Source organism: Chlamydotis macqueenii, chromosome 3, assembly GCF_036417535.1.
Source record: "Chlamydotis macqueenii isolate bChlMac1 chromosome 3, bChlMac1.mat, whole genome shotgun sequence".
NCBI lineage: Eukaryota > Metazoa > Chordata > Aves > Otidiformes > Otididae > Chlamydotis > Chlamydotis macqueenii.
In genome coordinates, this window is record NC_141558.1 from 6,502,721 (window position 1) to 6,527,445 (window position 24,725).

At 44.6% G+C, this 24,725-nt stretch overlaps 1 protein-coding gene across 5 annotated transcripts in view; it reads right to left on the reverse strand.

Moving 5' to 3' along the window:
- The window catches only part of ADGRF5 (adhesion G protein-coupled receptor F5), a 52,279-nt gene extending 28,588 nt beyond the window's left edge, over window positions 1-23,691 (reverse strand). For 2 of the 5 annotated variants that reach the window (XM_086745244.1, XM_086745239.1), the window contains exons 1-4: window positions 23,465-23,691; window positions 7,941-8,022; window positions 5,961-6,114; window positions 4,596-4,726 (exon numbers count right to left, since the gene is read on the reverse strand). In XM_086745244.1, coding sequence (XP_086601370.1) covers window positions 4,596-4,700 — 105 coding nt within the window. In that variant the 5' untranslated portion in view covers window positions 4,701-4,726; window positions 5,961-6,114; window positions 7,941-8,022; window positions 23,465-23,691. Of the gene's footprint in view, window positions 1-4,595; window positions 4,727-5,948; window positions 6,115-7,940; window positions 8,023-23,464 lie in introns of all 5 variants that reach the window. The other 3 variants (XM_086745240.1, XM_086745242.1, XM_086745243.1) reach the window with 3 other exon arrangements.
- Between the last annotated feature and the right edge of the window lie 1,034 nt (window positions 23,692-24,725).

The following is a 24,725-nucleotide window of genomic DNA, read 5'->3' on the forward strand; positions in this document are numbered from 1 at the left end:
TAACAAACAAAGTGAAGCTTTAGCTGCTGTTGTTGGCATGAAGGAATTAGTGAAGAAAATACCAGCATAGATAATTTTTTTCCTTCCACCAATTGTTGCCCTTCCCCATCCCCGTTTTCCTCTTTAAACAGAATATTTATATCTATCAAGCAGGGAAATGTAAACACCAGCTAAGGGATGTACTGAATTTGCAGATGTCTATTTGCATATTTCTGCAAGGCAATTGTTTCAGATTAGCAGAAATTCTGTGTCTGAGCTGGAAACTGGCTATGGGACTGATGCAGTGGTCTCAGCCCTGGGCTAGCCTTGCAAACTGCTTGGGAGATCTGATCACTCAGTCTTTGAATCCAGAAACTGGAGTCATACAACCCTTTGCTTTCCTCTTCACTCTGAGCTTTCAGCTCTGCAGCAGCAAAGCCAGCCTGAGTAGGAGTAGAAAGGGGATTGAAAGATCTTGGCTCCAGATCAGGTGTCAGGTCAACTGTTTTGTGGGCCATCAATAGCACACAGTTGACCAGGGCAGTGGTGGCATAATTTCAGTACGACTGGGTTCACACAGGGTGCAGCCAAATGAGATGCAGACCATCTTACTTTTTAAATCATGTCTAAAAATACATTGGCACCACAGCTAGCAAGAAAAGCTAAAGAACAAGCAAAGACGCAGGCAGGAAATTCGCAGCTTTGCCAGCTTCTTGAGTCCTACTGGAATCTTTATTTACAGAAAGGGTGAATAGCTTGGCAGCTCTTAAGTAATCTCTTTACATAAAGGAACCATCTGGTGTGTGATTAGAGCTGGGCTTCGTATCACAGCTGTGCTAGTGGTGAAGATCCAAAGGTGCATTGATATTTTTGCCCTGCTGAGGTTACCACCTTTCACCTTAGAGGCTGGCTGTAAGAGCTATGAAAGCCCAGTGTGATCCAGTTCTTCCCCCAGGTTTGGTCTCAGTGATTTCCTTTTTTAATTATTCTCCCAAACAACTGCAGGATATTACTATGTCGTTAAATACTTCACATATTTCACACACTAAGTGATGACACATTTGCAGGATCAGTGATGCCAAAAAGTGAAATCTTACCCTTTTCATAAAAGTGCCTAAATGCTGAATTGGAGACAGTTTGAAAAAAAAAAAACAGATCAAATAAGATACTTGGTTACTATTAGACATCTGCCATAGAGCAGAGAGAGCTGCTGGAACCAAGACCGTCAACAGCTTAAGGAGTTCTCACATTCCTCTTCACCTCTCCTTGCCTTTTTTCAACCTCCTTGAAAAAGAATCATAGAATTATAGAATGGTTAGAGTTGGAAGGGACCTTCAAAGGTCATCTAGTCCAACCCCCCTGCAAGGAGCAGGGACATCCCAGACTAGATCAGGTTGCTCAGAGCTTCATCCAACCTGGCCTTGAACATTTCCAGGGATGGGGCTTTCACCACCTCTCTGGGCAACCTGTTCCAGTGTTCTACAACTCACATTGTAAAAAAGTTTCTCCTAATATCTAATCTAAATCTACCTCCTTCTATTTTAAAACCATTACTCCTCGTCCTACCACAACAGGCCCTACTGAACAGCCTCTCCCCATCTTTCTTGTAGGCCCCCTTGAGGTACTGGAAGACCACTATAAGGTGTCCCCAGAGCCTCCTCTTCTCCAGGCTGAACAGCCCCAACTCTCTCAGCCTGTCCTCACAGGAGAGGTGCTCCAGCCCTCTCATCATCTTCAGGGCCTCCTCTGGACCTTCTCCAACTGGTCCATGTCCTTCTTGTGTTGGGGGCTCCAGAACTGGACACAGTACTCCAGGTGGGGTCTCACCAGGGCAGAGTAGAGGGGCAGAATCCCCTCCCTCAAACCTGCTGGCCACGCTTCTTTTGATGCAGCCCAGGATGCAGTTGGCCTTCTGGGCTGCAAGGGCGCATTGCCGGCTCATGTTAAGCTTCTCACCCACTATCACTCCCAAGTCCTTCTCCTCAGGGCTGCTCAGCCTGTATTTGTGCCTGGAATTGCCATGACCCAGGTGCAGGACCTTGCACTTGGCCTGGCTGAACTTCATGAGGTTGACACAGGCCCACCTCTGCAGCCTGTCAAGGTCCCTCTGGATGGCATCCCTCCCTTCCAGCGTGTCGACGGCACCACACAACTTGGTGTCGTTGGCGAACTTGCTGAGGGTGCACTCTATCCCACTGTCCATGTCGCCGACAAAGATGTTTAACAGGGCCGGGCCCAGCACGGACCCCTGAGGGATGCCACTCGTGACTGGTCTCCACTTGGACATTGAGCCGTTGACCACCACTCTCTGAGTGCGGCCATCTAGCCAACTCCTTATCCACTGAGTGGTCCGTCCATCAAACCCATGTCTCTCTAGTTTAGAGAGAAGGATGTTGTGCTGGACATTGTCAAAAGCTTTGCACAAGTCCAGGTAGATGATATCCGTTGCTCATCCCTTGTCCACTGATGCTGTCACGCTGTCATAGAAGGCCACCAAATTGGTCATGTTGGCTGTCACCAACCACCTCCTTGCTCTCCATGAGCCTTAGCATGGTTTCCAGGAGAATCTGCTCCATGACCTTGCCAGGCACAGAGGTGAGGCTGACTGGCCTGTAGTTGCCCGGGTCCTCCTTGTTCCCCTTTTTAAAAATAGGCGTTATGTTCCCTCTCTTCCAGTCATCAGGGACCTCACCAGACCACCACAACTTCTCGAATACAATGGCCAGTGGCTTGGCAACTTCATCCGCCGGTTCCCTCAGGACCCGCGGATGGATCTCATCAGGTCCCATGGACTTGTGCATCTTCAGGTTCCTCAGACGTTCCTGAACCTGCTCTTCGAGTACAGTGGGGGTTCTGCTCAGTCCATCAGAACTAAAGTCTCTGTGGTGCTAGAGGCTGAACATAGATGTTTTGGCTTGATAGTGTTCATAACGTAGAAGATAAAATATGTATTTTCTGGTCTAATAAGAACTGTGATACAATAATAGAATCACAGAATAGTTTGGGTTGGAAGGGACCTTTAAAGGCTGTCTGGTTCAACCCTCCTGCAAGGAGCAGGGACATCTCCAACAAGATCAGGTTGCTCAAAACCCCCCCGTTCAACCTGGCCTTGAACGTTTCCAGGGATGGGACATCCACCACCTCTCTGGGCAACCTGTTCCAGTGTTTCACCACCCTCATTGTAAAATTTTTTTTCCTTATATCCAGTCTGAATCTACCTCCTTCCAGTTTAAAACTATTACCCCTCATCCTATCACATCAGGCCGTGCTAAAGAGTTTCTCCCCGTCTTTCCTGTAGGCCCCCTTTAGGTACTGGAGGATCACTATAAGGTCTCTCCGGAGCCTCCTATTCTCCAGGCTGAACAGCCTCCACTGAGCTGGTAGATTTGTAGACTAGTTTTCTTTACCAGACTATATTAACTTCCATTTAGTCAATCCCTTTTTTTCACTGTTCTTCTTTTGTCCTTTCTAGTTATGGACTATTTGTGCAGAAACTGTTACCAGACTCACAGACAGGACAAAGCACGAAACAGCTTTGTATAATTCACACTATTGATGAAGCAAAAGAGGTATGTGAGAACTATCGAAGAAGTGGGAAACTGAAGTGAAGTCTGAGTACAAGCACAACATCTAAACACAAGTCACTCAGAGTGGCATTTTGGTCATGTGTACTCATGTCCTACTGTCAAGAGAGTGGCGAGACTCTTGTCACCTACCTGTAAGCACCTCTGTGCCTGAGCTAGTTTTCTTGACACACTAATTCTAGGCAAGATTTATTTGGTGTCTTTCTTTCATAGGATGGATGAATCCCATTCAGGAACAGTGCCAGAGTAACTTGCCTGCTTAGCCACAGGGACAACAATTTAAATGCCTTGCAGACTAACACAGGTGAGAAACATGGACCAGCTGGAGAAGGTCCAGAGGAGGGCCATGAAGATGATAAGAGGGCTGGAGCACCTCTCCTATGAGGACAGGCTGAGAGAGTTGGGGCTGTTCAGCCTGGAGAAGAGGAGGCTCCAGGGAGACCTTATAGCGGTCTTCCAGTATCTCAAGGGGGCCTACAGGAAAGATGGGGAGAACCTCTTCAGTAGGGCCTGTAGTGATAGGACGAGGGGCAATGGTTTTAAAATAGAGGGTGGTAGATTTAGATTAGATATTAGGAAAAAAATTTTTACAATGGGAGTTGTAGAACACTGGAACAGGTTGCCCTATGAGAGAGGTGGTGGATGCCCCATCCCTGGAAACATTCCAGGCCAGGTTGGACGGGGCTCTGAGCAACCTGATCTGGTTGGAGATGTCCCTGCTCCTTGCAGGGGTTTGGACTGGATGGCCTTTAAATGTCCCTTCCCACCCAAACCATTCTATGATTCTATGAGTCTATGATAAGTTTTGCTTAGTTTCTTCTGGAGAGGCGTTAAGATTGGGAAGCAGGAAGAGCCTAGTTCCTGGATGTCTCCATCTCTTTTACACACTAGGGAGACTCTGGGTTCAGTTTCCCTGTCTGATCTCATACTGAGTTCCTCCAAGGTTTTGTGGATGTGAAAGAGAGGTATAGCAGCTGGGTGCTACAAGCAGAGACCAAATGAAAAGCAGTGGGGCTGGGAAGGGATACTCACTGCATATGGGAGGAATGGATCAAAGCCCGAGTCCTGAGATGTCTGGCAACATGCTGTGACGAGTAGAAACAGACAGCAGAGACCTGCAGTATTTTTGGGTGGCATTTTGTCCAGTGACTTTGCTGTACAGCCTGAAAAGAAAACAAAGCAAAAGGATCAGGGAATTTTCAGCTGACTCACACGGTCGGAAATACCAGCACACTCCACAAAAACAGCGTGTTCAGGCTTTTTCAGAACACTCTACCTCTTCACTCATCCAAGACAGAGCATGGAACAAGGTCTGTAATTATTCATATGCCACTATCACCAGACTGTTTCCCTCATATATCTTTTTTTTTTTTTTTTCACTTTGGCTGTACATACTCAAAATGGAAGGAGAAAGAAATCGCTTGGAGAAAGCGGAGTCCTAAGCAGATTCCTAACAGGAAAAAGTGAGATGCTAGAAATTCATCTGCCATGAGAAAAGTTGACTTTGGATCTTCAAATATTCATTACAGTGGTACTTGGCAAACACGCAGCCAGAACATGAGGGAATACTTAGAGATTTCTGTCTGTTACCCCTTGACTAACAAGGGAAACAATGAAAAGTGATAAATCTCATTTTGAGTTTTTAGCATACATTTCCATTAATTGCACTGATGTTAACAAGCAAATAACCTAGAACACAAGAATACCGGCACATCAGAATATAACGTGCTGCCTGAAGTCAAAACCCAGAAAAAGTAACCTTTTCCAGCTTATTAATATCTAAGCTAATTTATTCAGGTGGTTTCGATGACGAAATGTAAAGGGAGAGATAAAACATGCATGGACCCTTGTAGCAGGTACAGAAATATTTTGTGCAACCAGAGGGACTAGAGAAAGGGAGATGAAGAATACGTAAAAATATGTATTTTGCTATGAATATGCACTTTCTGATTATTCCTAATAAAGCACTTCTGTAACTCCAGAATTAACAGCTAGGAATTCATAAACAGGAAAAGGCAGAACCCAAGCAGATTGTGAAAATCATTTTAAGAAAGGAAAGCACTGAGAAAAGACTCTTAAGAATAGTGCTGAACTGTACTGGAGTGGATAACATCGATTTGATTAAAATCATCAGTTTTTGTAAAATTATGATCTTTTTGTGTTGAAAAGGCCATTCATACAAACTGTTCATACAAACGTAGGCTTTGAAAGGCTATGAATCACCAAACCAACACAGAAAAATCAGCACCTCCTGAGATGACAATGAACATTGGCAATGGTACCTAATTGCCACTACATTGCACATCAGAACTAGTGCTTCCAAGAAGAACTGTGACTTTCCTGCTCAAAAGACCCCATGATGGAAAATTATAATGTGAACATTACCCGTGGTCTCACCTTGTGAACGGGTAGAGGACAGCAATGAGCTCACAGCCAAACAATATACTTGATGTCACAGACGTGGGTATCCAGCAGGGATTTATCAGAGTTTCTCACCACAGGTAATTCTTAGAGAGATTCATCTGCGCTGAGACTTCACCTGGATACTGACCTGGTTAAAAGATAGGAGATACAAGCAGGAAGAAATTATTTGCTTTTCCAATAGAAAGATGTTGTCACCAGAGCTCCGCAAGAATGTGCGTGTAAGCCTGTCTCTTACCCTCTGTTCTCAGGTGAAGTGGAAAAGACAGTGATAGGTGATACAACACTGTGGACAGCTTCAAATGATTGAGACTAACAAAAGCAGGAAGGAATCACAGGATACCGAGTGACTGGGTCGTGGAATTCAGCACTGATAAGTGTAAGGTAGGAAGAAACTATCCTGAGGTTATGTCTTCTGCGATGGGCTCTGAACTGACTATTACCACTCAGAAATGGAGTCTGAAGAAACGTCAAATGAACTCTTAGAAGTAATTAAAAAAAAGGAAAATCAATTTAAAGATATTCTAGGGTAGCAACAGAGATAAAAAAAAAAACCAAACAACAGAAAACTGTGCTATCTAGACATTTGAGCTGATCCGGTATGGCTACTCTTATGCTCTTACATAGGAATAACCTGAAAGCAAGACATCTCACCGATTTGGAATATCTTCCCACCCCAAAATCGATCAACAAAAAGACTGTTACAGGCTTTTTTTTTTATCTGATGGATGAATGGCTGGTAGAATTGGGGAAAAAAAAAGGTAGGGAAAAGGAAATGTCTCTTCAGTTTCCTGGGCATGTCCATCAGTATATCCAGCATTTTACAGAAGATACTATTTCGGTGTTTTGAAGACATCATTCACTTGCAACAACCTCAAAACTTCCATGGATCTGGCTGATCCCAAGACCAAGACGGGTCAAAACGAATCAAGAGGGAAACATTGCCAAGTTACAAGCTGTGACACAAGTCCTTGAGATAGTGACACGACTTAGCAATAGAAACACTAACAAAACAAAGATTTCTGGTAGTTTTGTACATGTAACATATCCTTACACCATATGGTATAACAGCTTAATCTGTACCAAGAACAGTAATGAGTTGATAAGACAGATAATAGAAGGGAAAAAAGATCATGAGATTAAACAGCATCTGCTACAGTTCTGTATGTATCTTTTGTGCTGCTGAGAAACTTGCATTCATATTCAAATGTTGTGGGTCAGCCTTTAATTTCAAATACGCCCTTTGTGCAACTGCGTACTGTTAATTGTATACAATTAATGCCCCGTTAATTGTATACATAAGAAACCATATAGAGAACAACTCTGCAAATGAGAACCGTGTGGCTACTCAGGCTTTGGTTGCTAGTCAAAAATAAAAAAAATCCCAAAGCAGTATCTAGAGAGCCAGGATACTAATAAACAAATATCAAATTGCACATGGGAAAAATATTAATGTCCTTCTCAAGTAATGTGGCTGTGCCTCTTATTAATTTAGTGACTTGTTGAAAGAAGAATTGCTGTAAATGTCTCAGCAAGCAATTTCTCAAGTATCTATCTACCTTCAGTTGGCAAAACAGAAGCTACGTGGACACATTCATCGTTTCTCATATGAATTGTCTCCTGGCAGACAATAAGTATCTTTGATTTATAAAGCCCCAGAGGACTAAAGAAACCCAGGTTTACTACCAGATCTATTCTTCTCCACAGCATTCAGGTTGAAAAATGTTGCTTAAAGTTAACTTTAAAGTGCGGGTGATTCCTAGAGTTAAATAGCAAGGTCTCACTTTAACCCAGGACATAAGTGATCTACATTACCTCATTTTTACTTTTTTAGTAAGTTTATCTTTTTCATAAATGTTGCAAAATAATTCCACCCTCTTTTGCAAATCCAGCACAACCGTTACCACCGCGTATGTTTTAGAAAATGAAGACACTCAGAGATATAATATAATTTACCTTCTCAGGTGATTCAGAAAGAAGATCTTCTAATTAGATCCATCTCAAACGTCCTCTGCTTTCTACTACAGCCCAGGCTGCTCTTTCAAACAGAAATAAAAACACAGGAACTTATATAATTAGCTGAACATGTTATCACTGCCCAGAAAACAAGCCTCCTCTAGAGCCGGCACTCAGTTTTCAAGTGTGAGTCTGATCAGAGATGCCACTGCAGAAAACCCACAGGGCATTTCAAGAGGAGATATTTCCTGATACCATTCATCAGGCAGTGTTCATTATTTCCTCCTACACTGATCTAAGTCCTTCAGTTTCTTATCTGCAGATTAGTTTATCAAGTGGACTAACTTGTTTAGCTGGTGTTACTCACCTGCTCTGCTCTAACAAAAGAGGGTGCTGAGTGGTAAAATCATGTTTTGTAGCTATGGCAAAATGTCTGTGGGCTTTGGCTTCAATAACAAGGGAAGAAAACCCTAAAGTTTTCCTACCCGAGCTGGCAGCACGCTCGCTGTGGGCTGGACCTGGAAGGCAGCAGGAATATATGTTGGTGCCCTTGGAGGAGCTGCACAGCAATGCAGACCTACAGCTCCAATAGCTGCTGTGGAAGGTGGGGATGAGCAGGGAATTTCCAGAATCCAGGGGAACCTCTGATATGTATGTTTCTACCTCGAACAAAATGTGGAGCCAGGAACCAACTGCACAAACAGGGGCCATCTGTCCAAATAACAACGGGGCTGTTGTCCCTACAGTGTTTGATCACAACCAGTTTATCGATGGAATTTGTTTCCACAATACTGTGTGTGACGCAGAGACTCATTGAGCTCGTGCAGCTTCTGTGGAAAAGCTTGGGTTTAAACTCATGTTCTGGGGAATTATTTTTTAAACAGTGATTAATTGAGGAGATAGGTCTATGGAAAGAGCTCCTGTTCCCTCAGAAACTGGAAATAGACTCTATGGAGATCCTGATTTCTCATCAGAAGTCCATGGGGGTGAAGACTCATCGGGTAGACAGATATGCCCCAGGATCTCCATGGCCACTGTGCAGCCACTGAAAGCCAGGTGGGACACACCAGAGCATCCCAAAAGGGCACATATCACCAAAGTACACAGCTGAGTCAAGCTGTAAATGCCATCATTTTCACACCGCAGAAGGAAAACAAAAAAAAAAGTTAATAAGGTGCTTGATAAGGAGACATGCGTTTCCCATTTTTACACTACTTCCCAAATTAAGGAGTTGTGACATTGGGGCTGGTCCAGCAGTTACAACAGGGATATGTTGCCAGCTGACATTGACTGCTTTAGGGGATCAGGAGGGATGGCTGTCATGGCAGCATAGTTGCGGTTGCCCATGGTGTTAAGTGTCCAGAGTAGTACTGGTCATTTTTGCGTCGCAGTGAGCTTGGACCAGGTGTTCAATCCTCTATCAGCTGTCTGTGGTGAGTGTGCTGCCTGCTCCACTTCTAACAGCCCTCAGACATGTCACAGCACTTTGCCTCTTGCTGGGTCTGAGCCATAAAAAGCAAAATATGTGTTTAGAAAAGTTTGCCCTGCAGCCTTTGCAGGTGCCAGCATTTACTACGGCTTCTAAGGATATCACGGTACTTGACTGTAAACTTCTCTTCATGAGCCACCTGGAAGGTGCATTGTCCTTGGCAGCAATACAACCTATTCCTATTCCTATTCCTATTCCTATTCCTATTCCTATTCCTATTCCTATTCCTATTCCTATTCCTATTCCTATTCCTATTCCTATTCTCTTTTCTGCAAAGCTGGTCACCTACTTCTTCCCACAATGTGGTGAGTCAGCCCTCAGCCTGCCATGCTGCCACAGTTTTAAGGTGATTAAATTGACATGATTGATGCCCTCGTTGCCCTTCACAGCTTATCCTCACTGTTGCAGTGGCATCGATCTGGTTTATTGCCCATCCAAGGTGGTTCAGGAATCCGAACAAGCAGAAAACCAAGGGTACATCTACAGCACTAAATGTAACCACCTCTCTGCAGACAGGTTTTACTGGTGGCCTTGTGCTGGTGCTTTCCAGACCCCTGTCTGAGAGGAGGAGATGTGTGGCCCCAAGCAGAAAAGGGGGAAGGAACAGAGGTGTGCAGGAAGGGCAGGAGGGGAAAGAGAAGGAGGACGTCTTCTTTTCTGCCCTGACAAGCAGTTCAGCATGAGCTCATGGTCCGTCCCTACAGAAAGAGTTGCGCAGTTTTCACCCAGCGTTGCTCCCTTGGCTGGTTTAGGTAAGCAGCAGTGCCAACGCAGGGGATGGCATGAAGAGATGGACAGGCTTGGCTTAGACCAAGTTAGCTGTGGTGGATCCACACTTTTCACATTGCCAGCCCTTGACTGGAAAACCAAATCCTCCTACCCCTCTCCTTTTTTTTTTTTTTCCTATGGCTTTCAAACAATTTTAATGAACAGCACCAAAAGCAGTCAAATAGTGGGGTGAATCACCGGCTGTAAAATACGACTGGACAAATACCGGAATCTGATCAGATCAAGCAGTTCAAAGAGTTTCTCGGAACATACAATAAACTTGCAGAAAATTGCTTCCTGAATTGCATAAAGGATTTCACTAGCAGAGAAGATAAACCAGAAGAGATGACTTGCTCAGACCGCTGCCCACAGAAGTATTTAAAAATGACACAAAGGATCTCCGTTGGATTTCAGGAGTACCATATTCAGCAGAATGAAGTTCTAGCAGCTGAAGCAGGACTGCTTGGCCAGCCTCGATAGATTTAAGCACTCTGTTCACCTTGGGCTGTGGGAATGGGAAAGGATGTCAGCAAGGGCAAAGGATCCCTTAAAAAAGGGTTTCTGTTCAAGAGACTGTGTCATCAAATTGCAGCCGAAAGGGATGAGAAATCTTGGTTCTCCTTGCAGGAGAATGTGAAAATTGCACAATTTCAGGGCATGAGGTATGTAATCAACTTGGTATGTGAGTACAGGGGGATGTCCTGATTGTCCTGCTGGTTTTTCCTGTATGCATTCATCATGTACTGTCACGTCACCAGAAACTGCGAACTTCCTGGATTTTAAAGTTTTGAAGTTTCAACTGCAGAACACTTCTAGCCTAAACACTGCTCTTTCAGAGCCATCACAGGCTCAGGAAAGCACGCGGAAGGTGTATTAGAAGAGATCTGCTCTGAATGAGGAGCACTCATCCAAAATATAGCAGAGCTACGCTGATCCTGTAATTCACTGGAAACGTGCCGTTACAAAAGCGTATGAACACATTTCATCTGGCATGTCCAAAACAGACCAGGGTAATGTTCCCACAGAGGCACAACCTGAGAGATTCTGTTTAAAGTACAAGTAAATGTGGAAACAAATTTAGAAATGAAGTTAACAAGATATAGCCCTCTTGACTCATCCATCTTCATTTCAGTCCTGGCTGTTAAGATGTCAGTCTGCTCTCTAGAATCTAACCTCAGCGAGCTGGGTAATCAAATCCCACTGCCACTTGTATCCCAAACTCAGAAAAAGATGGCAAAATCTCTCAGAAGCTGGATGCAACACTGCAGGTTCTTACATCATTTGCTATTCTTTTTGAGTCCGATTTTTACATGGCCAGCTTCTCAGAGAGATGCATTTAAGAAATGAAAGGACAGAGTAAATCCCAAGCATATCGGAATTAATAGGCAGATAACTTTAAGATAAAAGGTTTTGGGGTGAAGCTGGCAATGCCTGGGGCTTCAGTTACTATATCTCTGTCATGAATTGATATAGTTTTTCCCACCTCAGTCTTGCAGGAAAGAATCTGGAGGGAGTCCTAGCAAATTACTACCTAAATCTACACGATGTTCTTGAAAACGGGGCTAATCTCATTCTGAAGCTTATTAACAGGTATTTTTAATTTAAGACCTGGAAGGTAACAAAAGTGCTCTACTTGATGCTGTTGATGCCTTGGCTGGAGCGCTGTGTCCGGATGTTGCTGTATTGGAGAGCATCCAAAGGTGAGCCATGTGAACGCTAAAACATGAGCAAAGTACGACCTTGTCAGCAGGTTGAAGGTTGTTCAGCTTAGATAGGAGAAGAGTCAGGTAAAAACACAATAACAGCCTATCACTCGGAAAAGGATTGGCATAAAAGTTCCCAGCAACAGCTGGGTGAGGGATGACACGAAATCCTACAACCTCAATGTTGGTGATTACGGAAAATGTGTAACTGTGAACGTTAGAAGCACTGAATTAGACTACCCAGGGCAGCTGCAAAGTTCCTTTCATTGGAAGTTTTTAAGAATAGACAAGAAAATTGCTAACATGGGAGAGAGCCCTTGATTCTTCCTCCATGTGAGTTTGTGGCCATGGGACACTGGGTAGATTGTTTATTGATCTCTTCCAATTACCTCATTCTGTTTCTTTACACTGCTTCAATTTCTGTGCAATAGATGAGTTCAAAGAGATTCAGAGGAGACGTGCAAGACCACCGATCTGTGTACTGACAGCTGTGTTTGGACTCTGCTACACCCACTCTTAGACAAGTTCAGGAATTCCTCTCTGGACCATTCAAGCACAACATTCCCACTGGTTTAAGCACAGAGGAGGGGAACTCTACAACCTTATAAAGAATTTCCCCAAAATGATATTTCCAGAAGAAGGGCTCTGGTTCACACCCTTTTCTACATAAAGTAACATTTTCCATCCTTGTTTGCAGAGCATATACTTTTCCTTCTTGACCTATGACTTTAAATTCCTCTATTCATCTGTAAGCTTTCCAGTGAATTGGTGATGACCTTTTTACATACTCAAACAGTCTTCATGGAAAATGAACATAATTTAGTCCCAGCTATCTGCAGATCAGGCGCAAATCACACCATCACCAAGCAGGACTTGCTGCAAAAACAAAATAACTCTGCAAGACTCATGTTTGCAAGGCAGAGTAGCTGAAATAGGAACCACTCAGACAGATAATTGACAACACAGATCACACTGCCCAGCTGAAAGGCCAAATTATCACATCCTTCAAGCAGTTCTAATTCTCTGAGAGCAGCTGACAGAACTTTCCATGAGCATTTCAACATAGTCTGGACAGTACATCATCCCAGCTCTCCCAGAGCAGTTCACAGGTGGACTTACTGCTCGTCAGTACAGAACAGCTATCTGCTGCATCAGCAGGGATATTCTGACATGGATAAGCATTAGCTGTGATAGTTCTTGGCTAAACATTAGCTCAAGAAGGAGGAAGGTGCAAACCAGTCTGCCACATTTGGCAAGACACTGGCACTGTCCTGGTTGCTGGCTAGCTGTACAACTGATGAGAATGATCATAGAATAGTTTGGGTTGGAAGGGACCTTAAAGATTATCCAGTTCCAAACGCCCTGCCCTGGGCAGGGACACCTTCCACTAGACCTGGTTGCTCAAAGCCCCATGCAACCTGGCACCTCACTGCTCTCACAGCAAATAATTTCTTCCTTATGTCCAATCTAAACCTACCTTCTTCTCTGGTCTACCACTCTCATGTGGCTAGGTAACAAAATTCATCTGTCACTTACAGCCATTTCACTGTGTTGGGATAGGAAAGGCCTGCTGAGGACTAACTCTTTTTCAGAGTCCATATCTCTGTCTTTGACAGGGAGATGACGCCCACAAAGCTCATGCCTTCTACGGCCTTTTTAGTGCAGCATGGTGCAGAGAAACCTGGGTTGAACCACAGCCAGAAGTAATATATTGTTGATATGCTGTATTATCCCTTGCAGCAGGGTTTGGTAGCTCATGTCTGGTGGCCAGGCTGCTTCTACAGACACTCTTACAGCCCTGTGGATTGTTAATTTGGTTCCCCAGCTCACGTAACCTCTGTTTGCTCTGCAGGACCTGGCTTATTCCACCTTATCCTTCTGACTCCCAGATTTCCGCTCTCTTGTCTCTTGCAGGCTGACACATTCGGTAGCTTCTCTTACCCTGCCCAGCCATGTCTTCTTTCTAGAGTCTTTTTGACATTTCTCATTTGATACTAGAGTTAATGATGAGAAGCTTTCCTGATTCTGGATGGATCTGAAGCACAGGGTCCAGTTCTCAGGCTCCCCAGTACAAGACAGACACATACTGGAGCAAGTCCAGCAAGGGCCAGGGAGATGATTAAGAGGCTGGAGCATCTGTTATATCGGGAGAGGCTGAGAGACCTGGGACTGTTTAGCCTGGAAAAGGAAAAGCACAGGGGATCTTGTCAATGTCTATTAATAACTGATGAGCGGAACGAAAGAAGCACCCACCCTGGAGTGACTTCTTTGGTGAGGGATTATGAATGCAGAAGCGTAAGCTGAAACAAGCATTTCTGTGTTAGAATACACAGCGTTATCCATCCTTATGCAGCCATCCCAGACAGAAGTATTTTATTCCTGCTGGCTGAAACTTTTCTATATTCTGTATCTGGGAATATGACCCCTCTTGTGCAGAAGCAGAGACAAACACACCTTTGGCGTCAGCAGGAAGGGGATAACAAACAACTCTGTGGCTGCAACGTCTTCTACCATCAGAGTTCTTTGTGAGGTGGATATTAGTCCATAGCCTCAGCATGTAGGGCACATCCTGGGTCACTGAGGCCATGACCCCCCGGTGTGGTTGGGCTCCTAAATTCTGCTTCAAGAGGTTTGTCAAGCCTCATCGTAAAAGCAGTTAATTCTATGTTTTTCCTCCTTTCTTCAGACTGAGAGACCATTCCCCCAACCTTTCTAATGGGTAGTGATTTCTTAATGTCATAAACAGTTTTACACTTGGTTGGATCCAAGGATCCTCTAGCCCAGTTGATTCTTATCCAACGCAGGTTACAGCAGAGGCCCTAGGGAAGAGTTTTACCAAAGGAAAGCTTGTAGCAGCACACCTTCAGAATGTTCTTTCTACCTCTGGCTGTCAGAGGTAGAGGAATTCTGGAGGCAGAGGCAGGCTGTGGTGTTTAACAGCCCTTAATGGCCTACTGAGCTCACACAAAATGAAGTAAACGATAATAAAGCCTAGCAAAATGTCCAACATCCACAACATCCAGGAGCAAGGAGCTCTATAGCTCCTCTGCTTGCTTTGAATCTGCCACTCATTAGGCTCAGTTTTGATCCTTAATTATCAAACTGGGTGTCAGACTTGCTCCATGGCCTCATAGCAGCATACATCACTTTTACACTTCCCATCGCTCATCCAGGCTGAAGAGTCCTATGTCGCTCTAGCACAGCAGTCATCCCACCTCTTTGGCCCTTGTTCTCTGCATCTTTCCAATTAGGCTGTATCTTTTTTTGAACTCAATTAAGCTCAGTTGTAGCAATGCCAGCATTTTCCTATGGCTTAAAGAGCTCTGCCTCCCTTTAGGCATTTTGGATGAAAGGCCTATGGTGCCATGAGGAAACACTATAGGAAATTTATTAAGAAACACTTCTTTACTGAGAGAGTGATCAGGCACTGGAACAGGCTGCCAAAGGAAGTGGTGGAGTCACCATCCCTAGAGATGTTAAAAAACCATGTAGATGTGGCACTTTGGAACATGGTTTAGTGGACATGGTGGTGTTAGTTTGACGGTTGGATTTTATGATCTTGGAAGTCTTTTCCAACCGTAAAGATTCTATGATTCTATGAGATGTGTGGAGGTGAAGGACACATGCAGAGAGGAACCAGGAGCTGCTGAAGATTAGGTGTGAAGGGAGCAGATATGTGGCTGGCACAAGACAGTCTAGCTCCATGCCTGCCCAGTACCTTATAGCAACTGGGTCTTGTTTTGCCCTTTGCAAACAGCCGCTGAGCATTTTTTCAGAGACTCGATCTCTGGGGCTAAAACCCTTGTTTTCAGTAACTGTCCAGTTTTTTCTTACTGTGCCACAATAGAGAGCTTTCCTTTCTGTGTATAAAACATGACCTTTAGGTAGTGCGTAATAAATTGGATGGTGAGACAATGTTTGTTTCAGACATAAAACACACAATGACTTTAAGAAACACACACCCAGGCACAACAATATTTCATGGGAGAGCTGGCTAAAAGGGGAAAGGGGAGCAGGGGAAGTTGCGCTGACCTTAGATAACACATCTGAATGAGAACAAAAAGAAAATAAACACAAATTAATCAAGGACACCAAATCGAACCCCTTAGTGATAAGGATTCAAACAGGCAATAAACAGGCTGTGAGATACTTTCTCTGTGATGTTGGAGGAACTGTGTTATTTCAGCTTTGTGCCTAGTGTGGTGCAGGAGGCTGAGCTAGCTGGTATGCTAAGGGGTCTGGAGGACTAGAGCAGAAATACAGTTTCCAGGGGGGCTGTGGGGGCAATTTTTATTTTCTATGAGTTAGTTGCATGCAAACCAATGCCATGGCACTCATAAGTAAAGGGATGAACGCTCCTCATGCCATGTGGTACATTACTATGCAAGGCTGAACATAGTGGTAGCTGAAACCAAGCTGAAAAAGGCCTTAAATTCAGTACTTCACTGGAAAAAGAAAGCCCTGCCCAGTTTTGCCTTCTTCCTGGTATTTCTTCCTCACCTCTGCTCAGGAGGTTTTTCTCAACTCCAGCTAAGGCCTCCTGTTTGACCTTCATGTTGGAGTTGTGTAGAAGGATCCAAGAAAAAAGAAAAAAAAAGAAAAAGCAAATCAATGAGTTCTACTCTTCTGTTCCAGCTCTTTGCACTTAGCTGAGTACCGTATGTTTTGAAAGGCTGTGAAAAAGCGCACACCAGCATACATTTCCTCACTTCGGAGGGCTGGGATGGGAGAAGGGAGGTAGCCACAAACTTTCACTTCTTCTCCTCATCCTTATTGGAGCATCTGCAGTTATTAATGGCTGGCCTATCTCACAGCTAGCATCAACAAAGCAAGAGATTTGGAGCTTAGCACTGTGTGAGTACCAGGAAGGTGGAACTCTCCGTGTACTCCCGTATCGATATAGTGAGGTCCAATACATCTGCTGAAGTGGAATTTCCATGAGCTTCAATGAGTTTTGGATTAGGTCCCTGAGTCAGGCCTGCCACGGGTTACTTCTATAGACTGAAGTGCTAGACAGTCTGATGACTGCATGTTTCCTGCTCGTTTCGTTTTATTAACCTCTTGATTTTTTTCCTGTTATTACTGCGAGTGCAGCTGGCTGTATAGGAAGCTACTGCACATTGTTTAGGTGTCAGCCATTTGGAGTTTGTATGATCCTGCCCTGGGCCGCAGGAGTTTCCTGCCTGAGGGCTTGGCCTGTCACACCTAGAAACAAAAATGTAGAAGTACAAAATAGCATCCACCTTTCGCTCAAAGAATGATATAAATGGAGGGAAAGTTCCTAGATCAGTGAAGGCAGGTGTCTGTTGTCCATATCTCATCATTCCCTTCTGTAATTATCAAGCCTGAGAGAAAAAATAATTGTTTATATTTTGTTCCACTGATCTCACGTCCAGTCTTACTATTTTTGTAGTGGTCTGTCTTTCAGAGGACAGAATAACTCAGAAATGCTAAATAGTGCTAGTATTTAACTTCTTTGAAGGCTACATTTGTCTATAATATTTACAAAATCATCAGAGCTCTTTCATCTTCATCATTGGCATTAGGTGTGAGATCAATACAGAATATCATCAAAACGGATGGGACTAGTTTGTTTTACGAATATTCAGAAGTCTTTAAGGAATATTGTACTTCAGATAGATGCTTGGCCCGTTACAAAATGGCATAACACTTCAGATTTAGACCAGGGATGGTCCAGCCTTGTGAACCTCTATGGTGCACAATGAGCTCACAGTGTAAAAGCATGGCAACACAAAGACAGCTGGCACCTGAGAGCAGGTTTGCTCATGAGATCCAGCACCGAGCTGGGTAGAGGAGTGGCATTTCTCAGGCCTCGGAGTGCCTTTGGAGAGCTTAAACAAACACCTGCCATGAGACACAGGGCCAAAGTAGATGACCTGCTGAAGTCTCTTTCTGGGAGGCCTAGTCAACAGTTAGCCTGTTCTCCGCCTCAGCCAATGCCGAAATTCACAGAAACAATTTGATGGACAGTATGGGCCAGGGGCCAGGGGCTGTTCCCAGTCAGGCACAGCCTACACTGCCTTGTTTTAGAGGGAAAAGGAGAGTTCAGGAATACGTGCTCTGACAGACGGCCTCAGGGTTAGGGAACTCCTCCTGTCTCTCACACTGCACTGTTGCTGTTGCATGTGTTTCTCCTAATCCTAGCGTGTCCTAAGGTAAAATGTACGTTTCAAAATTAGAAACATTCTTTAGCTTCTCTTCCCTCAATGAGATGAGGTTGGTGCCTAATTTTGGTGACATCTCCCGTAGCAAATCTTCAGAGACACCTGTGTTTCTCTCTGCTGATTGTACAGGCAATCTAAGTCTTACTACAGTAGGAATCTCCTCTTCTTCAACACCCTCAAAAGCATCTGCACTTATGTTAGCGACAAAGGAAGCCTCCCTTAACTGCTGTCAGATAGATTAGGTCTTCACCAAGTTTGGTTCTATGATGCTGAAGTAGTGCTGGAGCCACCATTGCAAGGCTGGCCAGAAATAAGGCATTTAGGAAAAGAGCAGGCAGCTTTTGAGACAGATTTGCATTAATAGCATAGATACCTCCCCTGTGAGGACAGGCTGAGAGAGTTGGGTTTAAACTGGAAGAGGGTAGGTATAGATCAGATATAAGGAAGAAATTCTTTACTGTGAGAGTGATGAGGCACAGGAACAGGTTGCCCAGAGAAGCTGTGGATGCCCCATCCCTGGAAGTGTTCAAGGCCAGGTTGGATGAGGCTTTGAATGACCTGGTCTAGCAGAAGGTGCCTCTCCCAGGGCAGGGTGGTTGGAACTAGATAACCTGTAAGGTTCCGTCCAATCCAAACCATTCTAGGATTCTATGATTCTAACATCTTGAGGGTCTTTACAGAGATAAGGGACAGTAGATATGAACAGCGATTTGACTTCCTGAGCCGTAGGCTTGAAACAGAACTGATAGTGAGAGAAAGGAAGGAAGTGCCATCAGTCTTGTTTTACAGCTGGAGAGACTTGAGGCATGCACAGCCTTGTCCAAGATCTTAGCCATAGGATAGATTGACCCAGAATTTTGGGACACCATGCAGGAATTTAAAGAATTTCTTCCTCAAGAAGGAACAGTAAAATAATTTCAGAGGCAAGGTGTGTGCTGTGAACAGCCTGTTGTAAGGCACGTAGGGACAACTTTGGAATGAAGATGGATTTTACACACTCAGCCTGATGGCTGTCGAGGGCCAAGCCTGCGGTCACAGGAGCAAGCCGAAGCAGGAACTCTAGTAGAGCTTTTCCTCTGTGCATGAACAATTGGGGGAAGCTCTGCTGTTTTGAGGAATTTCCGAGGACAGTAAATTACATACTAGATCACAGCTCTATTATGCTTTTGGGGAAGAGAGTTGGGGCTGTTCAGCCTGGAGAAGAGGAGGCTCCGGGGAGACCTGATAGCGGTCTTCCACTACCTCAAGGGGGCCTACAAGAAAGATGGGGAAAGGCTGTTTAGTAGGGCCTGTTGCGATAGGACGAGAGGTAATGGTTTTAAAATAGAGGGGGGTAGATTTAGATTAGAAATTAGGAAAAAATTTTTTACGATGCGAGTTATAGAACACTGGAACAGGTTGCCCAGAAAGGTGGTGGAGGCCCCATCTCTGGAAACGTTGAAGGCCAGGCTGGATGAGGCTCTGAGCAACCTGATCTAGTCAGGGATGTCCCTGCTCCTTGCAGGGGGGTTGGACTACATGACCTTTGAAGGTCCCTTCCAACCCAAACCATTCTATGATTCTATGATTCTATGAAGATATTTGGAAATTAATGTTTCGTATTAAGATTTAAATGGGGAATACCTACAGCTCTGCTCCTCACAGGTATCCTCAAACCTGGCCTGTCACAACATTTTCCTTCCTGTTGAGGTGGGTTTAAGTGGAGCCTGGGTTGACAGCAGCCAAGCATGTAAGTAGACCCTCGCTATCTCTGTGCTTCAGTTCTCTGCTGCCAAACAAGGATGGTATTAGCTGTCCCTACTTCACCAGGTGTTTAGAGAACCTGAGGCAGAAATAACCCATCAGTGCTTGGGCTAGCAGCCTGATAAAGCAAGAGCTGTAGAAATACCTAGAAGATAAAAGAGACGCGATTCCCCTTTCAGCCAGAAGGAAGGATTTCGATGCCAGGAGTGATGAATTTTAGGTGACCTTTGAGTTCTTCCTGATACAACTATTACTTTGTGTAAATCAGCTGATTGAGATGACACAAAGGAGTTGAAGATTTTTTTTTTTTCTGAGCTGGGAAAAAACCCATTATTTTTATTCAAAAGTTGTCCATTAGAAGATGTCTAAAAGGTGGGCTAGATAGCCTATTGTGGTAAGTTGACCCTGGCCTGCAGCTAAAAGTACCCACACAGCCACTCACTTATTCCCCACCTGCCAGTGGGATGGGGGAGAGAATAGGAGGAGAAAAAGTGAGAAAGCTAGTGGGTTGAGATAAATAAAGGTTAATAAGGGAAAGAAAGAGGAAAGAAAAAACAAGTGAAGCAAAGGCAATTGCTCACCATTTCCACAAGCATACCAATGCCCAGCAAGCCTCCAGGCGACAACCACCTTGGAAGACAATTCTACCCCTCGCCCCTGTTTTTTATTGCTGAACATGAAGCTATATAGTTTGAAATATCCCTTTGGAGAATTTAGGTCAGCTTTTCCAGCTGTAGCCTCTCCTAAACCCCAGCCCATTCACTACAGAGGCAGAGTGGGAAAAAGAGAGCACCTTGATGCTGTTGTAGTCACAAATCCAAAACACAGCACCTTTTGGGCTATTACGAAGAAAGTTGAAAGTTAACTCCATCCCAGCCAGACCCGGTACTCCCATCTTGTTTGGCTTGCTCAGATGGGAGAGGGGAGGGCTTTGGGGCAGAATTCATTGTAGGTTTCCACAGGGATAAACTGAAGTTTGGAGACAAGATATGGGATGGGTGCAGAAACGATGGATTAAGGTTACAACATCCATGCCATGTCGTAAGATGGATGTGAGAGTGAAACTTCTCTTGCAGGCCACCGCCATAATCGGACAAGCCCTCAGAATAGGCTGCAAATATCATCAAACATTCCTTAACAAAGTCCACTGGTGCAGTATTATAACATGCAAATATAGTACTGTAATTACTAGACAAACTGCTACAGTAAGTTAGCAGGAACTGCTCTTTCCCTGTGAGTGGGTTGTTCCTCCATGAAAGAGGACAAGTCGTTGCAAATCATCTTTTACAAGCTCTTTCTCGTGCTCCCTGTTCCTGCACACCCACCTTGTGCCTTTCATCTCACCCGCTTTCCTAACACAACCCCTCCAGCCCACTGTAGGACCACCATCACAGCCCTCCGGTTTCTGGCCTCACCTAGCGCTGGCTCGGTCCTTCTGCAGGATGCTGCTGAGTGCAGAAAAGGGGACAAGCTGCTGCTCCATTACCACACACAGCAGGTGCTGGATCAGATTAGCTGATGGGTGGTAGCTGCCGACGGGCATGCTGAGCAACATGCAAGATGATGAGAAATAAACTCTGCATAATCATGCAACTACTGTGAGTTAGCTGGGCAGTTGAACCCCTCTTTGAAATGACAATCCTATGAGACTCTTTCATGGAGAACGGTTTTCTGAAAGGTGTTTATTTTCACTATAGATTCATCCCATCTAGTCTAAAAAAGTCACGATTCTTACACAAGGCTGAGATTAATCCCAGCAGCAAATCATTTCTGTTTCAAGTGCAAGTACATTTCATTTACAACATGCAAATACAGCCCCCAAAACCAACGATGCCCTCATGGATGATGCAGCTCACATCCATGCTTGCCTACTGTAAGCCTGTGTTTCTTCTGGCAAACCGTGAATCACAGCCATGAACGGTGGCAGCAGCAGGGAGGCTTTCTTGATCAAGATGAATGGGTTAAAAAAGGACCTCTAGTAAAGGCTGTCCTGCTCTTTTGTGTTTTAACAATAAGAGGAAGCTCTGCCTAGTTTGAGGAATTTCCCACGTCTCCGATTCAGACTTCGGAAAACTGCTTTATTAAGCCTGTGTAAGAGGTGTTAAAAAAATAAAAATAATCAAGGAGATTAGGACAAAGATATCTTCCCAGAGCCTACGCATGTTCTGTTTGTTTGTTTTTTAAACCTGGATTACCGGAGGCAAAGTCAGAGGAATCTAGGGAAGTTAAATAATGACAAATGCCAAATACTCACACCAGGCTCCTGCTGAGCTGGTCGAGCCATTACTGAACTCAGTCAAGTGTCACTGCTAAACAGATGTTAAAGATTTGCCCCTAAATTTATTTACGTATTACTTCCTTCTACAATGTTGCCAGGCATTGCAAGACAGATTAAGAAATAGCTGATGAATTTTCTGGGTGAGAGGAAGATCTATAGGTTGAGAAATGCCATTTTCGCCATGCAACAGTGAGTGACGGAGCAAGGAGAAACGGAGCCTCAGGATTTCAAATTACCAGTGTCCTTTCCCTTGCTATTCCCTTGCCTGTTACAAGCTCGCTGCCTTCCATAAAACTGTCACCGAAAGCAAGAGTTACAGCGTTTGAACAATTACACCTTTCTCCCCTAAATCTGAAAGCTCCTATGGCATGTAGGTGAGCATCACTTTCCCATTGATGGGGAGAGAGGAACAAGGTTGTACAAGGTCACACCACAGATGTGGTTTTTTTCTGAATCACAACCATTTAAGCAATTGGTGGATACTGCTGCACCAGAGAGGTTTGGACTTTTGAGGTTATAGACACCAGTGGAGGTGAAAGCATCAGAAAGCATTCCTGCATCCCCCCCTGACACAAAGCACTGGCAGCAGCACTCCAGCACTCCGACATACCACCATAAAACTGGCTTTCATTTAAGCAACTCAAAAGACAGTTAGAAAAGAATGGGAACAAGATAAATGTAACACTCAAAGACCCTACACAGCAGCGATTCAACCTGCGGCCGTGTGTGCTCCAAGTCCTTCTCCCCTATCAGCAAGCATCACCTGATATGAAACTGAAGGGGGATGGAAGAGATTGCTCTTAAAAGAAAAAAAAAACCCATCATTTTATATAGCTGACAAAAATACTGTGCCTGTTATCTGCATTGCAAATCCCAGCCACTGTAAGCATAAAACAAAGGGGAAAAAACCCAAATGTTACTGCAGTTGATCTGTTTTTTTTTTTTCTGAAACTATATAGCATTCCATAGGAGGTAATAAATGCAGTCTGGATTAGCACAGTATTTCCATGCACATCCCTCCTTACCTCTGCAGCCCTGAGCTTAAACTAGATTTACCATAGCCTCTACTAAAATTCACTAGCCAAGCTAACAGACGGTAGCACTTTTTCAGAAGTTTGAATGGTTTAATTCACAACCTGAAAAGCCAAAAGCATCCTACAGAAAACTCTCAACTAATCACCACAAACCGAAACGTGCGCCAGTTGCAGTTTTCCCAGTAGAAACCCGCAGGAAGTTTATCGGTCATGCAAAGCTCACACTGCAATGCCCTGAAAATTCCTTCAAGCCGCCTTCACCTGCCCCAAGCAGTTAAACCGCACGAGGAGACCGATGCTACGTTTCGCATGCATCATCCATACCTGTAGGACAACAAGTGCTGGTCGTGTCCGAGACTTTCCCAAACTTGTCCTTCTGTGCTGGGAAGGAAACTTCCCATCCAAGTGTCAACTCCTGCCTCAGCCTCTGCCCTCTGTTTTCCCAAGAGCTCGAGACACACTTGCTTTTCTGGGTGTGGTGTTGTGCTCAGTGGTTTATTTTTTTTTTGTTTTGCTTTTATTTTTTCGGAACAAATCAAACAGCCTGTAAGCAATTCTCGGTAAGCAGGAGAACCTTCTGGCTTGTGGCGATTTAATCAAGCAAATCCCGTGACCTCCCTTTCCTGCATCAGTGGGAACTGGTCCCTTCCCCACCAGCGCGGGGTGGAGTTGCAGCTAAAAAACACGAGCCTGAGAGTGCTGCGCTGGGTGGGCAGGGCAGATCTTCCTTCTCCGTTTGTTGTGTCAGGGAACATGGTGATTCCTGCTGGTCTGAAACACGGAGATGAACTCTGGCCAGGAAGGAACCTGAGAAATATTTTCTAAGCAATTTCCTGGATGCAAGTAACACTTGGGTGGGGATGCTCACAGAGTTGCTGAAAGGTGTCATTTCAAGATGAGGAAAACACTTTTTTAGCTTTCAGGGGTGTGGAAGTGAAAGAAATTGCTTTTTTTTTTTTTTTCCCCCCTAAGGTAAACTGTAGGTGCTTCTCAGACTTTCAGCAGCAAAGCCTCTCATGCTAAGAGGTGCTGAGATACTCGCAAATTCATACAGGAAAGCCTTTCCACATGGAGCTCACATCCAGCAACACCCCGGCGATGCAGCTGTGGCACAAGGGCTCCTTCTCAAGGTGCGGAAGAAATCTGAGGAGGCTTATGCATCCAGAAGGACAGTTATTCCTGGAATAACCCCCAAACTGTGCTGTGCAGGTCCTGCCACCTCACACTGGGGCTACCAGAGGGGAATTTTCATGCACTGGCTAAATGACTGCACCCCAGGAAAGCGGGGATCGTTCCCCAGGGCTCAGTCCCAGTGCAGAGGTTATGCTGATAAAATGAAGAACACTCTAAAGCCCACTTTGCTTTTATCTCTCCTGGCTTTGCACCATCTCTGATGTTCTTGCACGATAACACATTACAGCACCATGGTCCAACATCAGCACATCAGATGGCACAGGGCACATGCCACCCGTCTGTGATGAGTATTGCTTTCTGGAGCTACCAGCTTCTGCTTCTTGACCGTAGATGCAGATGAGGACAGCTAGCCTCGCTCTGTTTAAGGGTCTGAGTGGGGTGAATCTGGACC